A 24,430-nucleotide genomic window follows, 5' to 3' on the forward strand; every position below is an offset into this window, starting at 1 on the left:
GTTCTTCAGAAACCACCGTTCGAGCCAATGAGGGATATTTCTCTCGCACGCCTTTCGCAGAAAGTGGTTTTCCTAGTAGCAGTCACTTCACTTCGGAGAGTGTCTGAGCTAGCAGCGTTGTCATGCAAAGCCCCTTTCCTGGTGTTTCACCAGGACAAGGTGGTTCTGCGTCCGGTTCCGGAATTTCTCCCTAAGGTGGTATCCCCCTTTCATCTCAATCAGGATATCTCCTTACCCTCTTTTTGTCCTCATCCAGTTCACCAATGTGAAAAGGATTTGCACTTGTTAGATCTGGTGAGAGCACTCAGATTCTACATTTCTCGTACGGCGCCCCTGCGCCGCTCGGATGCACTCTTTGTCCTTGTCGCTGGCCAGCGTAAAGGGACACAAGCTTCCAAATCAACCCTGGCTCGGTGGATCAAGGAACCAATTCTCGAAGCTTATCGTTCCTCGGGGCTTCCGGTTCCCTCAGGGCTGAAGGCCCATTCTACCAGGGCCGTGGGAGCGTCCTGGGCCTTGCGGCACCAGGCTACGGCTCAGCAGGTGTGTCAGGCAGCTACCTGGTCGAGCCTGCACACTTTCACGAAACACTATCAGGTGCATACCTATGCTTCGGCAGATGCCAGCCTAGGTAGGCGAGTCCTTCAGGCGGCGGTTGCCCACCTGTAGGACGGAGCCGTTACGGCTCTATTATGAGGTATTATTTACCCACCCAGGGACTGCTTTTGGACGTCCCAATTGTCTGGGTCTCCCAATGGAGCGACAAAGAAGAAGGGAATTTTGTTTACTTACCGTAAATTCCTTTTCTTCTAGCTCCAATTGGGAGACCCAGCACCCACCCCTGTTTTTTTGTGTACACATGTTGTTCATGTTGAATGGTTTCAGTTCTCCGATATTCCTTCGGATTGAATTTACTTTTAAACCAGTTTATAATTTTTTCCTCCTTCTTGCTTTTGCACCAAAACTGAGGAGCCCGTGGGAGCACGGGGGGTGTATAGGCAGAAGGGGAGGGGCTTTACACTTTTGGTGTAGTGCTTTGTGTGGCCTCCGGAGGCATAGCTATACACCCAATTGTCTGGGTCTCCCAATTGGAGCTAGAAGAAAAGGAATTTACGGTAAGTAAACAAAATTCCCTTCTTCCCAGTGGTAAGTCCGTTTATTTGTCTTGCCCCTTCTCGAAGGGGGCTCCGAAAGGAAGCGGCACGTTACCCTTTATGCGACCCGCCTGGGTTCCTCCGGGCTTCTCGTCACCATCGTGCCGCTCCGCAGGGACTTCGCGGACACCATACGCAGCGGTCCACGTCCCACCTATGCCGACCCAGGGCTGGGTATCTTCTTCAGTGAGTACCCTCATTTCACAAACCTGATGTCTGCCCGCTACTCGGCCTGAACCTCTAGCATCAGTGTGCCCACCATCGAGACCTCTGACTCGGGATCAGGAACGCAGATTCGACATCTAGGAAGTCGCTGACTTTTTTCCGACTTTCGGGAACGCCCTTTCGGAGATAGGTGAGTCTAGTTTATCCCTAGGCTACGTCAGGGTAGACTACTCTCTCCCCTAGGCTACGTAAGGGAAGGGTATATCCCTTTCCCGGCATCGGCCCTGATGCACCAGGATCGTTCCCTCACGCAGCCCCGTCCACGCCGCAACCCGTCTGGAAGCCTTTATCCCTACAACAGCCATCTCCGCCTTTCATGGCTGCGGACCATTCCAGCCTTCTAAAAACGCTTGCAGGGATCACTGTCCCTACGCATCCTACTCTGCAGAGCTGCTAGTCTCTCTCCGCCCAGAAACGACCGGGAGGCCCAGAGTCTCCCTTCAAGGACCCTCGCCTTGAGGTTTAGACCATCATCACCCTCTAGGAAGCTTCCCCTTCCTCGCTACTAGGGTAGCTGAGCTACCAGAAGGAGTCCTCCCAGACCCGGCCCGGTCCGGTCCATCATCCCTCAGGCACAGTATTCGAGCCGTTCAAGGGTGGCTACTCCTCACGCAGGAGTAGTTTCCCTCCTGGCACAGAGCCCCGCGTGCTCTTTGCCTCCCGCTCCCGTTTCTTCCCTTCGGTTTTTTGGCTATGCGAGTCCTCGACAGCCTGTGGCGGTGATAGCGACGGGGCACATACCAGATTTCATCCCGGACTCCCCAACGGAACACACTGAAGAACGGAGACAGGATGGTTCCGTCTTCACGGGTGACCCGCCAATCTCCTCCTAGCGGACCAGTCTTCGCTACCATCCTTGGGAAGCTTCCCTTTCCTCCTCTGGAGCTTATTATCAACCGTCACCAGCCTCCCGTGCTAGGGTAGGCTATCCCACCATTCCTCGGCACGGTCCCGAGGGACACCCCTAGAGCGTCGTCTCTCCTTCAACATTCCGGACTTCAGAGCCAGTTGGTTAACCCGGTTAAAATTTCTTCTCTAGGTCGTGGTTACCCAGCCAGGTTCCAGTCGGACCATGCCACAGCGGTGATGTGCATCATCCACCAGGAAGACGCAGAGAGTGTCATGGCAAGGGAGAGGCCAAGAATATCTTGCTCTGGGACGGGTCCCTTCACTCGCTAATCTCGGCAGCACATCCCTAGCGTGGACGTTTGGACGGCCGATTTCCGCTGTAGGATAGACCTCGCGTAGGTAACTGGCTCCAACACGGAAATCTCCAGCCAGATCTCTGGCGAAGGAAGACCTCCGGTCGTGGACCTTTTTGGCCTTCCGATCCAAATCTCAGTCAATGGTGCTTCGAGTATGCACCTGCTCTGGACTAGATGACGACGCCCTAGACCGGTCGTGTAGCCTGTTCAGGCTATCGTGCATCTTCCCGCGGCTTCCTATGGTCTCGAGGGTTCTCAAGATGGACCAAGGCAAGCAATAGCTCGGGAGTGGCCCAGGCGAGCATAGTTCACATAATTTACTCATCTCCTCGCAAATGCCCCGTGGCTCCTTCCAGACCGCAAAATTCTTCCGTGTCGGGGCCCCTCTATTCTACCAGGACTCAGAAGTCCCAAGTTACATGGCCTCACCAGTGGATCCCGGGTGCTGGCTCGGTCAGGTCTGTCGACAAGATGATGGCAGACATTGAAGAGGGCCGGGAATACAGTTTCCTCGAAGATTTATTTCATCGTTCACTAGAAATGTGGGACCTTAATCCAGTGATGGGTTCGCTCAAGGTACCCCTTTTTTCCCTGCTCCCACCTGTTTTGATAGGTGGGCTCCTCATGGCCATCTGGTTGTTACAGACGGCATCAGGGCGGACAGCCCTCTTGTCGTTTTTTCCCCCCTTTTCCGGCTCCGCCAGCAGGACAAGGGGGGGCTCCAGCCAGAACCTTTCGTTTCTGTCCAAGACACCTCGCTGTTCCTTCCAGCAGAGGACTTTAGGTTTCGTTTTTTCGGTTCTAGGCTACTCTCTCAGCCTAAAAGGGGCATAGTTCGTTCCAGGGCTGGTACGAGCCCTCAGTCTTTCGTGTCTGCAGGACACCATTTTTCGGTTACACCGACCGTCAGTCCTCCTTCCACCCTTGCCCAAGAAGCGTATGCCGGCGCCAAGGGCCAGAATATCACATGGATCCTTTCCGCCATCTGTGAAGACTATCGCATGAAGGACGGACTTCCGCCGCGGTCTATCGAGCAAGGGGCACCCTTGAACGATTGGACTCCAGTCGTCGATCGACCAGGTCCCCTGGTCCGCCACCCGCTCTAGTCGGCATACCTTGACTATTTTCTACCAGGTTCACACCCAAGCTTCGGCAGAGGCCAGTCTTTGCGTAAGGTTTGCGGGTGGCATTGGCACACCTGTAACAACGTAGGCGCTTGTAGGTCTGGGTCAAGCCCGGCAAGGGGAAGCGGCTTCCTTCCTATCTCCGGTGATGGTTTTCTTCCCACCCAGGGACTGCTTTTGGACGTCCCATGGTCCTGTGTCCCCCAATGAAACGATAGAGAAAGAAGGATTTTTGTGTACTCACCGTAAAATCTCTTTCTCTGAGTCTTCATTGGGGGACACAGCACCCACCCTGCTTGTGTTTTTTGTTATATATGACATGCCTGTTGCCCCAGTGCCTATATTCCCAGGTCACTGGTCACACGACTGTTCGTCATAGTTCCTTACCTTGTTTTTATCCAGGATTGTTTGGTTCTCCTCCTACTGCTTGTGCACTAAACTGATTGAGCCCGCCTCCGGCTCAGGGGTTATACTGCTGGGGAGGAGCTAACTTTTTCTGTTTACTTAGTGTCAGCCTCCTAGTGACAGCAGCATAACCCATGGTCCTGTGTCCCCCAATGAAGACTCAGAGAAAGAGATTTTACGGTGAGTACACAAAAATCCTTCTTTTCATCCTATGCCATGTCTGCCATGCTGGAAGCCTCTCACCGCACTGCGGTGGCTTCGGCTAATTCCCTCGCTATCCGCAGGATCTTGTGGCTTCGAGAGTGGAAGGCAGATGCTTCTTCAAAGAAGTACCTTGCTGGGCTCCCTTTTGCTGGGACCAGGCTATTCGGTGAACAACTGGATGAAATTATTAAGGAAGCTACTGGCGGGAAGAGTACTTCCATGCCACAAACCAAAACCAGGAAACCTGTCCAGGGTAGGAACCAGTCGAGGTTTCGTTCCTTTCGTTCCTCCAACTGGTCGTCCTCTAAGCCCTCGGCCTCGTCCACTAACTCAGCCAAGGACCAAAAATCCAACTGGCGCACAAAGGCGCGTCCACAGAAAACCGCAGGAGCTGCTGCCACTAAGGCAGCCTCCTCGTAACTATCTGTCCGCGCCACCAACGTCCTTAGTCGGTGGCAGGCTCTCCCACTTTGGCGACGCGTGGTTTCAACACGTCTCCGATCAGTGGGTGCGGGATATCATCTCCCACGGCTGCAGGATAGAATTCTCTTCCAGCCCGCCAAACAGATTTTTTCTGTCAACTCCCCCCTGTTCCAAGGCTGCCGCCTTCTCTCAGGCCGTGGCATCCTTGCAGGCCAACGGAGTAATTGTACCGGTTCCCACCCGGGAACGGTTCAGAGGTTTCTACTCAAATCTCTTCCTAGTCCCCAAAAAGGACGGTTCCTTCCGGCCCATCCTGGATCTCAAGCTTCTCAACAAGCATGTTCAGGTGCGGCATTTTCGCATGAAATCTCTGCGGTCAGTCATTGCCTCAATGACCCAAGGGGATTTCCTGGCATCCATCGACATCAGAGATGCCTATCTGCATGTGCCAATTGCAGTTTCACACCAGCGTTGGCTACGTTTTGCAATCGGAGAGGAACATTTCCAATTCGTGGCTCTCCCCTTCGGGTTAGCCACAGCCCCTCGAGTATTCACCAAGGTCATGGCAGCAGTGGTTGCGGTTCTGCACCTACAGGGGTTGGCAGTGATTCCTTACCTGGACGACCTTCTAGTCAAGGCTTCATCCAGCGCAGACTGTCAGCGGAGTGTCTCGCTCACTCTTGCCACTCTAGCCCAATTCAGGTGGATTGTCAATCTGCCCAAATCCACTCTGACTCCGACCCAGAGTCTCACGTACCTAGGGATGCAGTTCGAGACTCTTCCGGCACTTGTGAAGTTGCCCTTGATCAAACAGCAATCCCTCCAATTGGCGGTGCGCTCTCTGCTGAGGTCCCGCCGTTATTCCATCAGGCACCTGATGCAGGTGCTGGGTCAGATGGTAGCGTCAATGGAGGCTGTTCCCTTTGCCCAGTTCCATCTGCGTCCTCTGCAGCTGGACATTCTCCGCTGTTGGGACAAGCGGCCTTCCTCCTTGCACAGGTTAGTGGCTCTGTCGCCACAAGCCAGGAGCTCTCTTCAGTGGTGGCTTTGGCCCCTCTCTCTGTCTCAGGGACGCTCCTTCCTGGCTCCGTCCTGGGTGATTCTCACCACGGATGCCAGTCTATCCGGCTGGGGAGCGGTATGTCTCCACCACCGAGCACAGGGCACTTGGACTCCGTCCGAGTCCGCCCTCTCGATCAATGTGCTGGAAACCAGAGCCGTGCTCCTGGCTCTCCTAGCTTTTCACCACCTATTGGCTGGCAAGCACATCCGAGTTTAGTCAGACAACGCGACAGCGGTTGCCTACATCAATCACCAAGGCGGGACACGCAGCCGCCTGACAATGTTGGAGGTACAACGCATCCTTCAATGGACGGAGGACTCCAAGTCCACCATATCCGCAGTCCACATCCCAGGCGTGGAAAACTGGGAAGCAGATTATCTCAGCCGTCAAACCGTGGACAGTGGCGAGTGGTCCCTGCATCCGGCAGTGTTTCAGTCAATCTGCCGCAAGTGGGGCACTCCGGACGTGGACCTAATGGCATCCCATCACAACAACAAGGTTCCGGTTTACGTGGCTCGCTCCCACGATCCTCAGGCCTTCGCAGCGGACGCTCTGGTTCAAGACTGGTCCCAGTTTCGTCTGTCCTACGTGTTTCCCCCTCTAGCTCTCTTGCCCAGAGTTCTGCGCAAGATCAGAATGGAGGGCCGTCGAGTCATTCTCATTGCCCCGGACTGGCCCAGGCGAGCTTGGTACCCAGACCTGCTCCATCTGTCCGTAGAGGCGCCGTGGCATCTTCCGGACCGTCCAGACCTTCTCTCACAAGGTCCGTTTTTCCGCCAGAATTCTATGGCTCTCAGATTGACGGCGTGGCTCTTGAGTCCTGGATCTTGACGGCTTCTGGTATCCCCCCTGAGGTCATCTCCACGATGACTCGGGCCCGTAAGTCTTCCTCTGCCAAGATCTATCACAGGACTTGGAAAATTTTCCTGTCCTGGTGTCGTTCTTCTGGCCATTCTCCTTGGCCTTTTTCCTTGCCGACCCTTTTGTCTTTTCTACAGTCCGGTCTGCAGCTGGGACTATTCCTCAACTCTCTCAAGGGACAAGTCTCGGCTCTGTCAGTGCTGTTCCAGCGGTGTATCGCCCGGCTGGCTCAGGTCCGCACCTTCATGCAAGGTGCATCTCACATCATTCCGCCTTACCGGCGGCCCTTGGATCCCTGGGACCTCAATTTGGTTCTCACGGCTTTGCAGAAACCCCCCTTTGAACCTCTTAGGGAGGTTTCTTTGTTTCGTCTTTCACAGAAAGTGGTCTTTCTAGTGGCCATAACGTTCCTTAGGAGAGTATCTGATTTAGCTGCGCTCTCTTCGGAGTCCCCTTTTTTGGTTTTTCATCAAGACAAGGTGGTTCTCCGTCCGACTCCGGACTTTCTCCCTAAGGTGGTTTCTCCTTTCCACCTTAACCAGGACATTACCCTACCTTCCTTTTGTCCGGCTCCTGTTCATCGCTTTGAAAAAGCGTTGCATACTTTGGATCTGGTGCGTGCGCTCCGGATCTATGTGTCTCGCACCGCTGTTCTTAGGCGGTGCACCTTTCTTTTTGTGCTAACCACAGGTCGGCGCAAGGGCCTCCCTGCTTCTAAGCCGACCTTAGCCCGTTGGATTAGGTCCACCATTTCGGATGCCTACCTGGGTTCTCAGGTGCCTCCCCCGCCGGGGATCAAGGCACACTCGACCAGAGCTGTCGGTGCCTCTTGGGCTTTCAGGCACCAGGCTACGGCTCAGCAAGTCTGTCAGGCTGCCACTTGGACTAGCCTGCATACCTTTTCAAAGCACTACCAAGTGCATGCTCATGCTTCGACAGATGCGAGCTTGGGCAGACGCGTCGTTCAGGCGGCTGTCGCCCACTTGTGAAGTTAGGCTCTGCCTACTTCTCAGTTTTTCTGTTTATTCCCACCCATGGACTGCTTTGAGACGTCCCAATGTCTGGGTCTCCCATAGGAACGATAAAGAAAAAGAGAATTTTGTTTACTTACCGTAAATTCTTTTTCTTATAGTTCTGTATTGGGAGACACAGCACCCTCCCTGTTGCCTTTTGGTAGTTTCTTGTTCCGCGTGTTATCACCGGCTGTTGTCGTAGACAGAGGCTCCGGTTGTTCCGGTGCTTGCTCTGTTTTTACTTGTGGGTGGCTATTCTCCTTCAGGTTTTGCACTAAACTGGCTAGATCTGGTTTCTCCAGGGGGTGTATAGGCTCAGAGGGAGGAGCTACACTTTTGAGTGTAGTACTTTGTGTGTCCTCCGGAGGCAGAAGCTATACACCCAATGTCTGGGTCTCCCAATACGGAACTATAAGAAAAAGAATTTACGGTAAGTAAACAAAATTCTCTTTTTTGGGGCACAGTATTGTGGACACTGTATATTATGAGGCATTGTAAATTATGGGGTACAGTATTGTGGAACACTGTATATTTTGGGGCACAGTATTGTGGACACTGTATATTATGGGGCACTGTATATTATGGGGCACAGTATTGTGGCACACTGTGGATATTATGGGGCACGGTATGTTATGGGGCACAGTATTATAGAGCACTGTGCCATCTGTCCTTGGTGACACTTTACACATATAAGGGTCACTTTGCAGTCAAACCAGTCAAACAAAATGGCTCCGCACTGTGATCCTAAACTTCATCCTCATTGATCCTTTTGGACACGCCCAGAACGGGAGGTGAGGTGACATCACACACAGGAGAGCAGATTCTGCCCACTTTACTGCAGTTGTGTTCCAGGCTAGGTTTACAGCTGCTCCCCCTAGTGTTTAAAAGTGGAACATATCAAACTTTCTAAATTTTTTCATATTTTGCTCCATTAAAAACAAATGATATTTAACCCCTTCAGCCCCCGGGCGTTTTCCGTTTTTGTGATTTTGTTTTTTGCTCCCCTTCTTCCGAGAGCCGTAACTTTTTTTATTTTTTTTATTTTTCCGTCAATCTTGCCATATCAGGGCTTGTTTTTTGCGGGACGAGTTGTACTTTTAAATGAAACCATAAGTTTTACTATATATTGTACTGGAAAACAGCAAAAAAATTCCAAGTGTGGAAAAATTGCAAAAAAATGTGTGATGGCACAATAGTTTTTGGGATGTTTTATTCACAGTGTTCCCTATATGGTAAAACTGATGTGTGGGTATGATGCCTCAGGTCAGTGTGAGTTTGTAGACACCAAACATGTATAGGTTTACTTGTATCTAAGGGGTTAAAAAAATTCACAAGCTTGTCCAATAAAAGTGGCGTACGTTTTGCGCCATTTTCCGAAACCCGTAGCATTCTCATTTTTTGGGATCTATGGCTCAGTGACAGCTTATTTTTTGCGTCTCGAGCTAATGTTTGTAATAGTACCATTTTTGCGCAGATGCTACGTTTTGATCGCCTGTTATTGCATTTTGCGTAAAACTTGCGGCGACCAAAAAACGTAATTTTGGTGTTTGGAATTTTTTTTTTTGCCACTACGCCGTTTATTGATCAGATTAATTGATTTTATATTTTGATAGATCAGGCATTTCTGAACGCAGCGATACCAAATATGTGTATATATTTTTATTTTTTTTAACCCTTTAATTTTCAATGGTGTGAAAGGGGAGTGATTTGAACTTTTAGGTTTTTTTTAAAACTTTTTTTTACTTTTTTTTTTTTATTTTACTAGTCCCCCTAGGGGGCTATAGCGATCAGCAATCCGATCGCTCTGCACTATTTGCTGATCACAGCTATTCAGCAGATATGGTCTCTTCCTGATTCATTTGGCTCCGGGCCGAGTGAAAATGAAAGTGATTCTTCATAGCTGCAGGCGTCATCACATGACTCTGTGTTACCATGGCAACCACCGAAAGTCATGTGATCACTCATGTGACTTCCGGTGGGGGCGGCGGTAAGTAAAAATCATGACCGCGCGTATATACATCTCGCTGCCAGACTTTGGCAGTGAGATGTAAGGGGTTAATGTTACGGGTGGAATGCGATTCCACTCATAACATGTAGGCACACATGTTAGCTGTTAAAAACAGCTGATATGTATGTGCGCGGATCGCCGCATCCTTCCCGTGGCAGGTGCGAGGACGAACGTGACACGCTCCATGATGGAAAGATCCGTCAAAGGTCGTGAAGGGGTAAACAAAAAAATTAAACCATTAATAATTTAGATTTTTTCAGTTATTAAAAAAAAACATTTTTGATGGCACCTTCCCTTTAAAAGGAATCCTAAAAAACCAGATATTTTACTCAAGTTGCCGCTATATCTTTTCCATAATGGCAGTTGTCGTGCAGTGATAATTTTCTTCTGATAAAACACTGAAACAGCAAGGCACAGCCTAGTAAGAGACACATCTCTTTAATCGGGCTCTCTTCCTCTCAGATTACATAGCAAAAACCTTCTGAAGATTCCTATTAACCTAGCAAACCCTACTTGATCATGTACAACTTAAAATGTGGATGTATGGCACACAGGTGTAACATACTTACACACAGCTATCACATGAATGACAATCGGATGGAAATCATCCATGTTTTCTAGATGGAAATCAGACAATCACAAATGCTTCTTCATATTTAGGCTAAATTGTCCCATCCACAGATTGCTTGTTATGAGCGGAGTCCATGATGCTAATGGTAATCTATGCCTCTGCAGATGTAAAAAATGAATACTGTTTATATTTGACAGAACATGTTTTTGGCCATTATCAGCGACACCTATTCAGAAGTCAAGACTGACATGGCCCAGCAAAAGAGCGAGATGGAACTGACCGATCTGATCAAAAAGGTAATAATGTTATTACTCTGTGCTGTAATAATGTATAGAATTAATCAGTGCTGTATCAGGGACTGATGGGTTATTCCGATTATTTGGGGATTCACGTGTATTTTGCTGTCAGGAATACTTTATGTTCGACCCATAATGGTTCATGAAATGCCAAAAACAAACACCATTGAGTTTATGCTCAGAATTTTGTATAAATTTCCACATTTCTTTCTCAATACCAAACTTTTATGCCATTTAATACACCGATTTTTATGTACCACAAAATCTAAAAATGAAAAGTAAAGTGTGCATGGTAATTTATGACCACCTTTCTGTCTAAAAGTCACAAAAAAGGTGCCCATTCTAGACAGGCTACGCCTACCTTAACATGTAATGTCCCCCAAATGCTATTAATCTGCCGATATCAGCCCCGATTTATTTTTTGTTTTTTGAAGGTTTGAGGCATTTACTGACTTTTATTGCACCAGATGGTGCACGTGGTTCATGAATTTGGCACCAAGTCAAAAAGTGGGCTTTCTTTGTCGCTCCATTGGGAGACCCAGACAATTGGGTGTATAGCTTCTGCCTCCGGAGGCCACACAAAGTATTACACTTAAAAGTGTAAAGCCCCTCCCCTTCTGCCTATACACCCCCCCGTGAGTCACGGGCTCCTCAGTTTTTATGCTTTGTGCGAAGGAGGCACACATGCACGCATAGCTCCACAATTTAGTCAGCAGCAGCTGCTGACTATATCGGATGGAAGAAAAGTGGGCCCATACAGGGCCCCCAGCATGCTCCCTTCTCACCCCACTCTGGTCGGCGGTGCGGTTAAGGTTGAGGTACCCATTGCGGGTACATAGGCAGGAGCCAACATGCTGTTTTCCTTCCCCATCCCCTCAGGGCTCTGGGTGAAGTGGGATCCTAATCGGTCTCTAGGCACTGGGACCGTGCTCCCTCCGCAGCCCCTGGGGAATCTGCTGGATAGGAGCTGGGTATCGTCAGGGACAAGGCCCTGCTACTGTGAGGTACTCTGTGTCCCCGTGGGGACGGCGCATGGAGCGCTTGTGTCATACACGCTGCAGCACTGCTGGGTGTGTTAGTGCGCCAGGACTACCGCGCTGACCGCGCTTGTTTGCCGGCCGCGCTGATAACTTTAGTCCCCGGCTTCTGCGGCCTAGTACCGCATATCCCCGCCCCTGGGCCTGCCAGTCAGGGGAAGGGAGGGACGCTGCACTGGACGTCAGCGCTGAGGGCTGGAGCATACTCTGTATCATCCTCCCCCCTCACTGAGCACAGTGGGACACCAGATTCCCGCACTTTCTTGGGCACGCCCACGGCCCCCTCCTCCTCACAGAACGCCGGCAGCCATTCCTGTCAGCACTTCTGAAGCTGGAGAGGAGAGACAAACGGCTCTGGGAGGCCCAGGCAGGGAATCTGGTGGTCACACAACCGCTTTGGGCGGTCGGTAAGCCGCACCTGTTTCTAGGTGCTGGCCCCCCTGGGTGCCGAAGTGTATTTATATAGGTGTATATGCTATACATTTACTCTGTACGGTCGCACTGTGGGTTTTTGGCTATATACCCTCCCGGTTTGTACTCAGAGGAGACAACAGCATGTCGTCCGCAAATAGCAAGGGTGCCAAAGCACAGGCTTACTTTGCAACCTGTACCTCATGTGCGGCAATGCTACCTGCAGGTTCCACCTACCCTCATTTTGTGCAATGCTCGGCACCTATGGCACTTACTCAGCTGGAGCCTCAGCCACTAGTGGGACCCTCGGCCCAGGTAGAAACACCGGCTGCCACTGTCCAGGTGACAGGGACGGAGTTTGCAGTATTCGCTGACAAACTTTCTGAGACTATGGATAAATGGTCTGCTAAGATACTAGAAGCCTTGCAGTCCAGGCCGGTATCACAGGTCCCGGGCACTGTTGAATCATTGACCCCAGGCCCCCCTCGGTTGGAGCAGCAAGGTGCTCCTGGGGTGACTCATAGGTCCCTAGGTGAGGTCTCTGACACGGACCGCAGTCCCAGACCGCCTAAGCGGGGTCGCTGGGAGCTTCCCTCGACTTCATCACACTGCTCAGGGTCTCAGCATGAGGACTCTCTTGAGGATGAAGCAGAGGTGGCAGATCAGGACTCTGATCCTGAAGCCGCTCTCAACCTAGATACACCAGAAGGGGACGCCATAGTGAACGACCTTATAGCGTCCATCAATCAGGTGTTGGATCTTTCTCCCCCAGCTCCTCTAATTGAGGAGTCAGCTTCTCAGCAGGAGAAATTCCGTTTTAGGTTTCCCAAGCGTACAATGAGTATATTTCTGGATCACTCCGACTTCAGAGACGCAGTCCAGAAACACCGAGCTTGTCCAGATAAGCGCTTTTCTAAGCGCCTTAAGGACACACGTTATCCCTTCCCCCCTGAGGTTGTCAAGGGTTGGGCTCAGTGTCCCAAGGTGGATCCTCCAGTTTCCAGACTGGCGGCTAGATCCATAGTCAAAGATGCCACTGACAGACAGATGGAGCTCTGGTTGAAATCCATCTATGAGGCTATCGGCGCGTCCTTTGCTCCGGCATTCGCAGCCGTATGGGCGCTCCAAGCTATCTCAGCTTGTCACTCGCAGATTAATGCAGTCACACGTGCCTCTGCTCCGCAGGTGGTGTCACTAACCTCTCAGGCGTCGGCGTTTGCGTCCTACGCCATTAATGCTGTCCTGGACTCTACGAGCCGTACGGCGGTAGCATCCGCCAATTCGGTGGCAGTCCGCAGGGCCATGTGGCTACGTGAATGGAAGGCAGACTCTGCTTCCAAAAAGTTCTTAACCGGGTTGCCATTTTCTGGCGACCGCCTGTTTGGTGAGCGTTTGGATGAAATCATTAAACAATCCAAGGGAAAGGACTCATCCTTACCCCAGTCCAAACCAAAGAGACCTCAACAACGGAAGGTACAATCGAGGTTTCGGTCCTTTCGGCCCGCGGGCAGGTCTCAATTCTCCTCGTCCAACAGGACACAGAAGGGTCAGACGAACTCCGATTCATGGCGGTCTAAGTCACGTCCTAAAAAGACCGCCGGAGGAACCGCTCCCAAAGCGGCCTCCTCATGACTCTCGGCCTCTTCACACCGCATCCTCGGTCGGTGGCAGGCTCTCCCGCTTTTCCGACGCCTGGCTGCCACACGTACAAGACCGTTGGGTGAGAGACATTCTATCTCACGGTTACAGGATAGAGCTCAGCTCTCGTCCGCCGACTCGCTTCTTCAGAACATCTCCGCCCCCCGAGCGAGCCGATGCTCTTCTTCAGGCAGTGTGCACTCTGAAGGCAGAAGGAGTGGTGATCCCTGTTCCTCTTCAGCAACAGGGTCACGGTTTTTACTCCAACTTGTTTGTGGTGCCAAAAAAGGACGGATCTTTCCGTCCTGTTCTGGACCTAAAACTGCTCAACAAACACGTAAAAACCAGACGGTTCCGGATGGAATCGCTCCGCTCCGTCATTGCCTCAATGTCCCAAGGAGATTTCCTAGCATCAATCGACATCAAAGATGCTTATCTCCACGTACCGATTGCACCAGAGCATCAGCGCTTCCTGCGTTTCGCCATAGGGGACGAACACCTTCAGTTCGTGGCACTGCCCTTCGGCCTGGCGACAGCACCACGGGTCTTCACCAAGGTCATGGCAGCAGTGGTAGCAGTCCTTCACTCTCAGGGACACTCCGTAATCCCTTACTTAGACAATCTGCTTGTCAAGGCACCCTCTCGTGTGGCATGCCAACACAGCCTGGACATTGCTCTGGAGACTCTCCAGAGATTCGGGTGGATCATCAATTTCACAAAGTCAAATCTGACACCGGCCCAATCACTGAAATATCTTGGCATGGAGTTTCATACTCTCTCAGCGATAGTGAAGCTTCCGCTGGACAAGCAGCGTTCACTACAGACAGGGGTGCAATCTCTCCTTCAAGGCCAGTCACACCCCTTGAGGCGCCTCATGCACTTCCTAGGGAAGATGGTGGCAGCAATGGAGGCAGTTCCTTTTGCGCAGTTTCATCTGCGCCCACTTCAATGGGACATTCTCCGCAAGTGGGACAGGAAGTCGACGTCACTCGACAGGAACGTCTCCCTTTCTCAGGCAGCCAAAGCCTCTCTTCGGTGGTGGCTTCTTCCCACTTCATTGTCGAAGGGGAAATCCTTCCTACCTCCATCCTGGGCGGTGGTCACGACGGACGCGAGTCTGTCAGGGTGGGGAGCGGTCTTTCTCCACCACAGGGCCCAGGGTACCTGGACGCAGCCAGAGTCCTCCCTGCAGATCAATGTTCTGGAGATAAGGGCAGTGTATCTTGCCCTAAAAGCTTTCCAGCCGTGGCTGGAAGGCAAACGGATCCGAATTCAGTCGGACAACTCCACAGCGGTGGCATACATCAACCACCAAGGCGGAACACGCAGTCGGCAAGCCTTCCAGGAAGTCCGGCGGATTCTGCTGTGGGTGGAAGCCACAGCATCCACCATATCCGCAGTTCACATACCGGGCGTAGAAAACTGGGAAGCAGACTTTCTCAGTCGCCAGGGCATGGACGCAGGGGAATGGTCCCTTCACCCGGACATATTTCAAGAGATCTGTTGCCGCTGGGGGATGCCGGACGTCGACCTAATGGCGTCCCGGCACAACAACAAGGTCCCGGCATTCATGGCACGGTCTCAAGATCACAGAGCTCTGGCGGCAGACGCATTAGTTCAGGATTGGTCGCAGTTTCAACTGCCTTATGTGTTCCCTCCTCTGGCACTGTTGCCCAGAGTGTTACGCAAGATCAGGTCCGACTGCCGCCGCGCCATACTCGTCGCTCCAGACTGGCCGAGGAGGTCGTGGTACCCGGATCTGTGGCATCTCACGGTGGGTCAACCGTGGGCACTACCAGACTGACCAGACTTGCTGTCTCAAGGGCCGTTTTTCCATCTGAATTCTGCGGCCCTCAACCTGACTGTGTGGCCATTGAGTCCTGGATCCTAGGGTCTTCAGGGTTATCTCAAGAAGTCATTGCCACTATGAGACAGGCCAGGAAACCAACGTCCGCCAAGATCTACCACAGGACGTGGAGAATATTCTTATCCTGGTGCTCTGATCAGGGTTTTACTCCCTGGCCATTTGCCTTGCCCACTTTTCTTTCCTTCCTTCAATCAGGATTGGAAAAGGGTTTGTCGCTCGGCTCCCTTAAGGTACAAGTCTCAGCGCTCTCTGTGTTTTTCCAGAAGCGCCTAGCCAAACTTCCAAAGGTACGCACGTTCCTGCAGGGGGTTTGTCACATAGTCCCTCCTTACAAGCGTCCATTAGAACCCTGGGATCTGAACAGGGTGCTGATGGCTCTTCAGAAACCACCTTTTGAGCCAATGAAGGATATTTCTCTTTCACGCCTTTCACAGAAAGTGGTCTTCCTAGTAGCAGTCACATCACTTCGGAGAGTGTCTGAGCTAGCGGCGCTGTCATGCAAAGCTCCTTTCCTGGTGTTTCACCAGGACAAGGTGGTTCTACATCCGGTTCCGGAATTTCTCCCTAAGGTGGTATCCCCCTTTCATCTCAATCAGGATATCTCCTTACCTTCTCTTTGTCCACATCCAGTTCACCAATGTGAAAAGGATTTGCACTTGTTGGATCTGGTGAGAGCACTCAGACTCTACATTTCTCGTACGGCGCCCCTGCGCCGCTCGGATGCACTCTTTGTCCTTGTCGCTGGCCAGCGTAAAGGGTCACAGGCTTCCAAATCAACCCTGGCTCGGTGGATCAAGGAACCAATTCTCGAAGCCTACCGTTCTTCTGGGCTTCCGGTTCCCTCAGGGCTGAAGGCCCATTCTACCAGAGCCGTGGGTGCGTCCTGGGCTTTGCGGCACCAGGCTACGGCTCAGCAGGTGTGTCAGGCGGCTACCTGGTCGAGCCTGCACACTTTCACGAAACACTATCAGGTGCATACCTATGCTTCGGCAGATGCCAGCCTAGGTAGGCGAGTCCTTCAGGCGGCGGTTGCCCACCTGTAGGAAGGGGCCGTTTTTCGGCTCTATTACGAGGTATTATTTTACCCACCCAGGGACTGCTTTTGGACGTCCCAATTGTCTGGGTCTCCCAATGGAGCGACAAAGAAGAAGGGAATTTTGTTTACTTACCGTAAATTCCTTTTCTTCTAGCTCCAATTGGGAGACCCAGCACCCGCCCCTGTTCCCTTCGGGCTGTTGTTCTTTGTGTACACATGTTGTTCATGTTTAATTGTTCTTTTGGTTCATGGTTTCAGTTCTCCGAACATCCTTCGGATTGAATTTACCTTAGACCAATTTATAAGTTTCCTCCTTCCTGCTTTTGCACCAAAACTGAGGAGCCCGTGACTCACGGGGGGGTGTATAGGCAGAAGGGGAGGGGCTGTACACTTTTAAGTGTAATACTTTGTGTGGCCTCCGGAGGCAGAAGCTATACACCCAATTGTCTGGGTCTCCCAATTGGAGCTAGAAGAAAAGGAATGTACGGTAAGTAAACAAAATTCCCTTCTTCTTTCTAACCATTTTTTTTCAACCGTTTGAGCAAAAACTTGCATCTTCATCAAAATAACACAAAACATGCACCTATTGAAAGATCTGCATAAAACCACACCGTGGGGACACTGGAGGAGAGCTGCGTCAAATATTGTGACTTTTTAGAAACTCAAATTGATCAAAGTATCCGGAATCACTACACTCTGCCCATAAAAGTGGGAAGACAAAACACAGCCGAGCACATATAAAATAGGCTTCTAAAAAGTCACAAGTAGAATAATAAATTGGCTGAAAACAAAAAATGCACAAAATTAGATAAAACCAACAGAAAGGCAATGATGAATCAGGGCTATTGGGTTAATAGCATTCCAAGGTTGTTCCGGCCACCTTACATAAAGCACAGCTATAATGAGAAAATGTTTGTTTTTTCCTCCCAGGAGCCACCAGCTTTCAGACATAGAGGCACGCAGTCATCACTCAGCACACAGTGAGTTGTGGCTATAAGCATGCCCCGGGACTCAAGCCAGCCAGCAATGAAAGTATTCGGTGGTGTTTACATCCATAGCACACTGTGTAAAGCCTGCTTTACATGTTACGATTCTGCATACGATATCGTATGCGATCGTAACCGCCCCATCGTATGTGCGGCACGTTCAATTTGTTGAATGTGCCGCACAAACGATTAACCCCCGTCACACGTACTTACCCGTCCATACGACCTCGATGTGGGCGGCGAACGTCCACTTCCTGGAGTGGGAGGGACGTTCGGCGTCACATCAACGTCACGCAGCAGCCGGCCAATAGAAGCGGGAGCCGCAGGACGCAGGTAAGATCTGTTAATCGGTCCCGGGGTGTCACACACTGCGATGTGTGCTACCCCGGGTACGATTAACAATCTGACGTTCAATTTTTAGGAATTGAACGACGTGCATGCGACCAACGTTTTACCGTTCAATCACAATCGCATGTAGCTGTTACACACTACAATGTACCTTACGATGCCGGATGTGCATCACTTACGACGTGACCCCGCCCACACATCGTAAGATATATTGTAGCGTGTAAAGCGGGCTTAAGGAGCAGTGACTGTAACTGAAGACTGAAAGCTGGCAGCTCCCGGGAGGAATAAAGTCACATTTTCTCCTTATAGCCGTGTCTTCAGTAAGGCAGCCGGACAGCTTTATAATGCAGGTTACTAGCATTTGGGGACATGACCGGTTCCCTTTAAACGCAAGAAACAAATACATTTAAGTTGAAACTTTAACTTTTAACAAACATAAGAAAATCACAATTTGCGCCAAATTTGATATTAATGAGTGTGACATTTTGACACACTCCTTCCTAGCTTTGGGAACTGTACGGACCATATTTAAGTATAGTAAAGATTTGGTGCAAATCGCCCCATTTACAACACTAAAATTGTCAAGTTCCCATTAACACAGTGGCAGAATTCTCTCTATAACGTTCCATAATCTCCCCAAAGTAGTAGAGATTAATACATATCAATAGAGATATTTTACTACAGATACGGAGACGTATCTGATATTCATATATCCTGGCAAATATAAATCTCTAACATACTCTGGTCTCCGTCATTTTGTGCCAGAATTAATTATTGTCCCTTATGGTATAAACTGATGGACGCAAACTCCTTAGGTGAACTTAGTAGATGCCTCCTTAATGATCAGCTGATCTTTCGGGAGGTTTCAATCATCCATGTATCGGGGTCCAAGCCTAGCCATGGATCTCCTTGTCAGAACTTTGCAGCCTCGTAGCCATACATGAGGCTGCTGAATTTGGGTCAGGAGACTGTAAAGGCCCTGTCACACGCAGAGATAAATCATTGGCAGATCTGTGGTTGCAGTGAAATCATGGACATATTGTTCCATTTGTACACAGCCACAAACCTGGCACTGATTGTCCACAATTTCACTGCAACCACAGATCTGCCGCAGATTTATCTCTGTGTGACAGGGCCTTATATCTCGGACCCTGATAAATGGATGTGTGAAAGTGGCCCCAGTGGTATAACCACCTGTGGCAGATTTCTCATCGAAATGTCTTCTGTGGTTTGTCTTCTAAATGGGCTATTTTATATCTTTTGTGTATATCAGTCAAATGTATGTATCAATTCCAGGGTTGTAGTAAAGCAATGGTGAAGCTGAAGCTCAAGAAAACTGCAGTGGATGATATCTCGGAGAGCCTCCGACAAGGAGGGGGGAAACTTAATTTTGATGAACTACGACAGGACTTGAAGGGGTAAGATTATTTTCCTTTTTTATACTCTGTCACATATTTAGTTATGCAATAGCCCCTGGAGGAATGCTGAGTTATTTGTGGCCATTTTTTGTCTATTGGAATTTTTGAAATGGTAAAACTGGAGATGTTCCCAAACTTTCTATAGCAAACACATTTGCCAACATTCCTCAAAAATGTAGTATTTAAAAATAGCAGCCTAAAATGTGTCCATTACCAGGGCAGAAATAGCCGACGTCCAGCTATAAATAAATATACCTGAAACCTATTCCCACCAGTTCTTTCTGACGCTTCACTCATCAGGACTGTTGTGCTTGGACACATGACAAGTGTGTGATAGCTCCTGTAGTGTTCAGTTTGTGTATTGCGAATGATGGCGCCACACGGACCACTACATGGTAGAATTAGAGAGCAGCTTCTGTGTAAAGTACACCTGTATATGGGTAGAAATATGAGGGGCTTCCTATATACTGTGGTATACAACACCACAGGGACGAATCACCACGTAGCCATGGAAATTGCATATATACATAAATATATATAGATAGATAGAAATATAGACATTTTATATTGGCTTGGTGAAAAAATATCTGTTCGATATCATTTTCATAATTCGTTTTATAAAATGTCTACTTTTTTGTTACAGGAAAGGCCACACCGATGCAGAAATTGAGGCCATTTTTGCTAAATATGACCAAGATGGGGACCAGGAACTTACTGAACATGAACATCAGCAGATGCGGGATGATTTGGAGAAGGAGAGGGTGAGCACAGATGTATTTTGCTCTCCTGCATATTACATTTACTTGTGCAAGAAAAGGTTTATCGGGAGACGTTCAGAAATTGCATTTCTTTTTTTCAAGGTTTTAGTTTTGCTTTAAAAATAATAATAATCAGAAGAAAAAAAGTTATGAATTATGGAGAAATTGCATGTCACTTGCTTAAATGTTAAACCACCATTCATTGTCTTCCTCGATTCCCAGCGTCGCTCCAATCCTCTTCTCACTCAGGTGACTTGTATTTTGACTCACTGGATCACACTGGGGTTTGTGTGTGGTCCGGAATTGGCTTTTAGGCCAGAGTCACCCTTGCGAATGACTCGTGCAAGTCTCACATCTCATCACCAGGCACGGCCGGACGCTCTTCGGACGGGAGTGGGTCAGCTGCGTAGAAATACATGCAGCTGACCCACTCCAATCCTCTTCTCACTCAGGTGACTTCTATTTTAACTCACTGGATCATACTGGGGTTTGTGTGTGGTCCGGAATTGGCTTTTAAGCCAGAGTCACACTTGCGAGTGACTTTTGCAAATCTCGTGTGACGCCCCTGAACTAGTCAGGGTGTCACAGGTTACTGCACCCTCTTTCTCTTGTGGTGCAGGACTCAACCCCTCATGGTTCTGGGATCCTAACTTTTGGTATTGCTCCATCAGCATTCAAATCCTAGTCACACCTCACACCACACCTTGTCAGGCACACCAGTGGGTGGTCTAGCTGGAACAGGGCCACTCACCTAGGGGTCAGACAGATTGGTGGGAGCGGGGAAGTCAGTGAGGAAGGAAATGGAGAGCAGAGCAGAGCTGACAGGCAGAAGAGTAGTAGCTCCCAAAGAGTGAGGAGCTGGGAGTTGGATCTCCCTGGGGACTTTTGGCTAAGTCGCAGACAGTGGTCTGGGACCGAAGGAGTCGGAGACCCGGTCGCAGGGTACTGAAGAAAGGTGCCAGGCTTAGTGTTGGGGAACAGTGGGCACCGGAGTACTTGGTAACCGACCCGGGACCGAGCACAGCGGCAGGGTACTGGACCCTAGATCAGGGAGTAGCTTCACGCAACCTGATAATTAACTTGTGGAGGATAGTTTCTTTATGGACTTTCCCCAAGAGCTCAGAGATCGAAGGCATCAACACAAAGAATGGGATAGGGCTTTCTTTGTCGCTCCATTGGGAGACCCAGACAATTGGGTGTATAGCTTCTGCCTCCAGAGGCCACACAAAGTATTACACTTAAAAGTGTAAACCCCTCCCCTCTGCCTATACACCCCCCCGTGCATCACGGGCTCCTCAGTTTTTATGCTTTGTGTTGAAGGAGGCACACATGCACGCAAGCTCCACATTTAAGTCAGCAGCAGCTGCTGACTATATCGGATGGAAGAAAAGAGGGCCCATAACAGGGCCCCCGGCATGCTCCCTTCTCACCCCACTCTGGTCGGCGGTGTTGTTAAGGTTGAGGTACCCATTGCGGTTACAAAGGCTGGAGCCACATGCTGTTTTCCTTCCCCATCCCTTAGGGGCTCTGGGTGAAGTGGGATCCTAACCGGTCACCAGGCACTGGGACCGTGCTCCCTCCGCAGCCCCTGGGGGAATCTGCTGGACAGGAGACCGGGTATCGTCAGGGACAGGCCCTGCTCCTCTGAGGTACTCTGTGTCCCCTTGGGGACGGCGCATAGAGCGCCTGTGTAATGGACGCTCCAGCAGCTGCTGGGTGTGTTTGTGCGCTGGGACTACCGCGCTGACCGCGCTTGTTTGCCGGCCGCGCTTATAACTTTAGTCCCCGGCTTTTGCGGCCTAGTACCGCATACTCCCGCCCCCGGGCCTGCCAGTCAGGGGTAAGGGCGGGACGCTGCACTGGACGTCAGCGCTGAGGGCTGGAGCATACTTTGTATCCTCCTCCCCCCTCACTGAGCACCGTGGGGCACCAGATTCCCGCACTTTCTGAGGCACGCCCACGGCTCCCTCCTCCTCTCAGAACGCTGGCAGCCATTCCTATCAGCACTTCTGATGCTGGAGAACTTCAGAGGGGAGACAACACCGAGCTCTACAGCTCTGGGAGGCCCAGACAGGGAATCTGGTGGTCACACAACCGCTGAGAGCGGTCGGTAAGCCGCACCTGTTACTAGGTGCTGGCCCCCCTGGGTGCCGAAGTGTATATTTATATGCTTATATTGTATACATTTACTCTGTACGGCCGCACTATTTGCTTTTGGCTATATACCCTCTCTGATTGCTCTAAGAGGAGACAACAGCATGTCGTCCGCAAAAAGCAAGGGTGCCAAGGCACAGGCTTACTTTGCAACCTGTACCTCATGTTCGGCTATGCTACCTGCAGGTTCGACCTACCCTCATTGTGTGCAATGCTCGGCCCCTGTGACACTCACTCAGCCGGAGCCTCTGCCACTGGTGGGACCCTCGACCCAGGTGGAACCACCTGCTGCCACTGTCCAGGTGACAGGGACAGAGTTTGCAGTATTCGCTGACAAACTTTCTGAGTCTATGGATAGATGGTCTGCTAAGATACTAGAAGCTTTGCAGTCCAGACCGGTAACACAGGCCCCGGGCACTGTTGAATCATTGTCCCCAGGCCCCCCTCGGTTGGAGCAGCAAAGTGCTCCTGAGGCGACTCATAGGTCCCACGGTGAGGACTCCGACACGGACCGCAGTCCTAGACCGGCTAAGCGGGCTCGCTGGGAGCTTCCCTCGACTTCATCACACTGCTCAGGGTCTCAGCATGAGGACTCTCTGGAGGATGAAGCGGAGGGGGCAGATCAGGGCTCTGATCCTGACGCCGCTCTCAACCTTGATACACCTGAAGGGGACGCCATAGTAAACGACCTTATAGTGTCCATCAATCAGGTGTTGGATCTTTCTCCTCCAGCTCCTCCGATTGCGGAGTCAGCTTCTCAGCAGGAGAAATTCCATTTTAGGTTTCCCAAACGTACACGGAGTGCGTTTCTTGATCACTCCGACTTCAGAGATACAGTCCAGAAACACCAGGCTTTTCCAGATAAGCGCTTTACTAAGCGCCTTAATGACACACGTTATCCCTTCCCCCCTGACGTAGTCAAGGGTTGGGCTCAGTGTCCCAAGGTGGATCCTCCAGTCTCTAGACTGGCGGCTAGATCCATAGTTGCAGTGGCAGATGGTGCTTCACTCAAGGATGCCACTGACCGGCAGATAGAGCTCCTGATGAAATCCATCTATGAAGCCATCGGCGCGTCCTTTGCTCCGGCATTCGCAGCCGTATGGGCACTCCAAGCTATCTCAGCTTGTCAGTCTGAGATTAATGCAGTCACACGTGCCGCTACTCCGCAGGTTGTGTCCTTAACCTCTCAGGCGTCGGCGTTTGCGTCCTACGCCATGAATGCTGTCCTGGACTCTGCGAGCCGTACGGCGGTAGCATCCGCCAATTCAGTGGCAGTCCGCAGGGCCATGTGGCTACGTGAATGGAAGGCAGACTCTGCTTCCAAAAAGTTCTTAACCGGTTTGCCATTTTCTGGCGACCGCCTGTTTGGCGAGCGATTGGATGAAATCATTAAACAATCCAAGGGAAAGGACTCGTCCTTACCCCAGTCCAAACCAAACAGACCTCAACAACGGAAGGTACAATCGAGGTTTCGGTCCTTTCGGCCCTCAGCCAGGTCTCAATTCTCCTCGTCCAACAGGCCACAGAAGGGTCAGAGGAACTCCGATTCATGGCGGTCTAAGTCACGTCCTAAAAAGAACGCCGGAGGAACCGCTCCCAAAGCGGCCTCCTCATGACTTTCGGCCTCCCCAAACCGCATCCTCGGTCGGTGGCAGGCTCTCCCGCTTTTGCGACGCCTGGTTGCCACATGTCCAAGACCGATGGGTGAGAGACATTCTGTCTCACGGTTACAGGATAGAGTTCAGCTCTCGTCCCCCGACTCGTTTCTTCAGAACATCTCCGCCCCCCGAGCGAGCCGATGCTCTTCTTCAGGCGGTGAACACTCTGAAGGCAGAAGGAGTGGTGATCCCTGTTCCCCTTCAGCAATGGGGTCACTGTTTTTACTCCAACTTGTTTGTGGTGCCAAAAAAGGACGGATCTTTCCGTCCCGTTCTGGACCTCAAACTGCTCAACAGACACGTGAAAACCAGGCGGTTCCGGATGGAATCTCTCCGCTCCGTCATCGCCTCGATGTCCCAAGGAGACTTCCTAGCATCAATCGACATCAGGGATGCTTATCTCCACGTGCCGATTGCACCAGAGCATCAGCGCTTCCTGCGTTTCGCCATCGGGGACGAACATCTTCAGTTCGTGGCACTGCCTTTCGGCCTGGCGACAGCCCCACGGGTCTTCACCAATTTCATGGCAACAGTGGTAGCAGTCCTACACTCTCAGGGACACTCGGT

General features: G+C 50.8%; 1 protein-coding gene across 2 annotated transcripts in view; it reads left to right on the top strand.

Annotated features, from left to right (window-relative positions):
- The window catches only part of PKD2 (polycystin 2, transient receptor potential cation channel), a 100,658-nt gene that overhangs the window by 58,016 nt on the left and 18,212 nt on the right, over nucleotides 1-24,430 (top strand). For both annotated transcript variants that reach the window (XM_075351469.1, XM_075351478.1), the window contains exons 10-12: nucleotides 10,454-10,552; nucleotides 19,172-19,293; nucleotides 19,937-20,054. In XM_075351469.1, the coding sequence (XP_075207584.1) occupies nucleotides 10,454-10,552; nucleotides 19,172-19,293; nucleotides 19,937-20,054 (339 nt within the window). The remainder of the gene's footprint in view (nucleotides 1-10,453; nucleotides 10,553-19,171; nucleotides 19,294-19,936; nucleotides 20,055-24,430) is intronic.

The sequence above is a fragment of the Anomaloglossus baeobatrachus genome, chromosome 1, assembly GCF_048569485.1.
Source record: "Anomaloglossus baeobatrachus isolate aAnoBae1 chromosome 1, aAnoBae1.hap1, whole genome shotgun sequence".
In the NCBI taxonomy this organism is placed as follows: Eukaryota; Metazoa; Chordata; class Amphibia; order Anura; family Aromobatidae; genus Anomaloglossus; species Anomaloglossus baeobatrachus.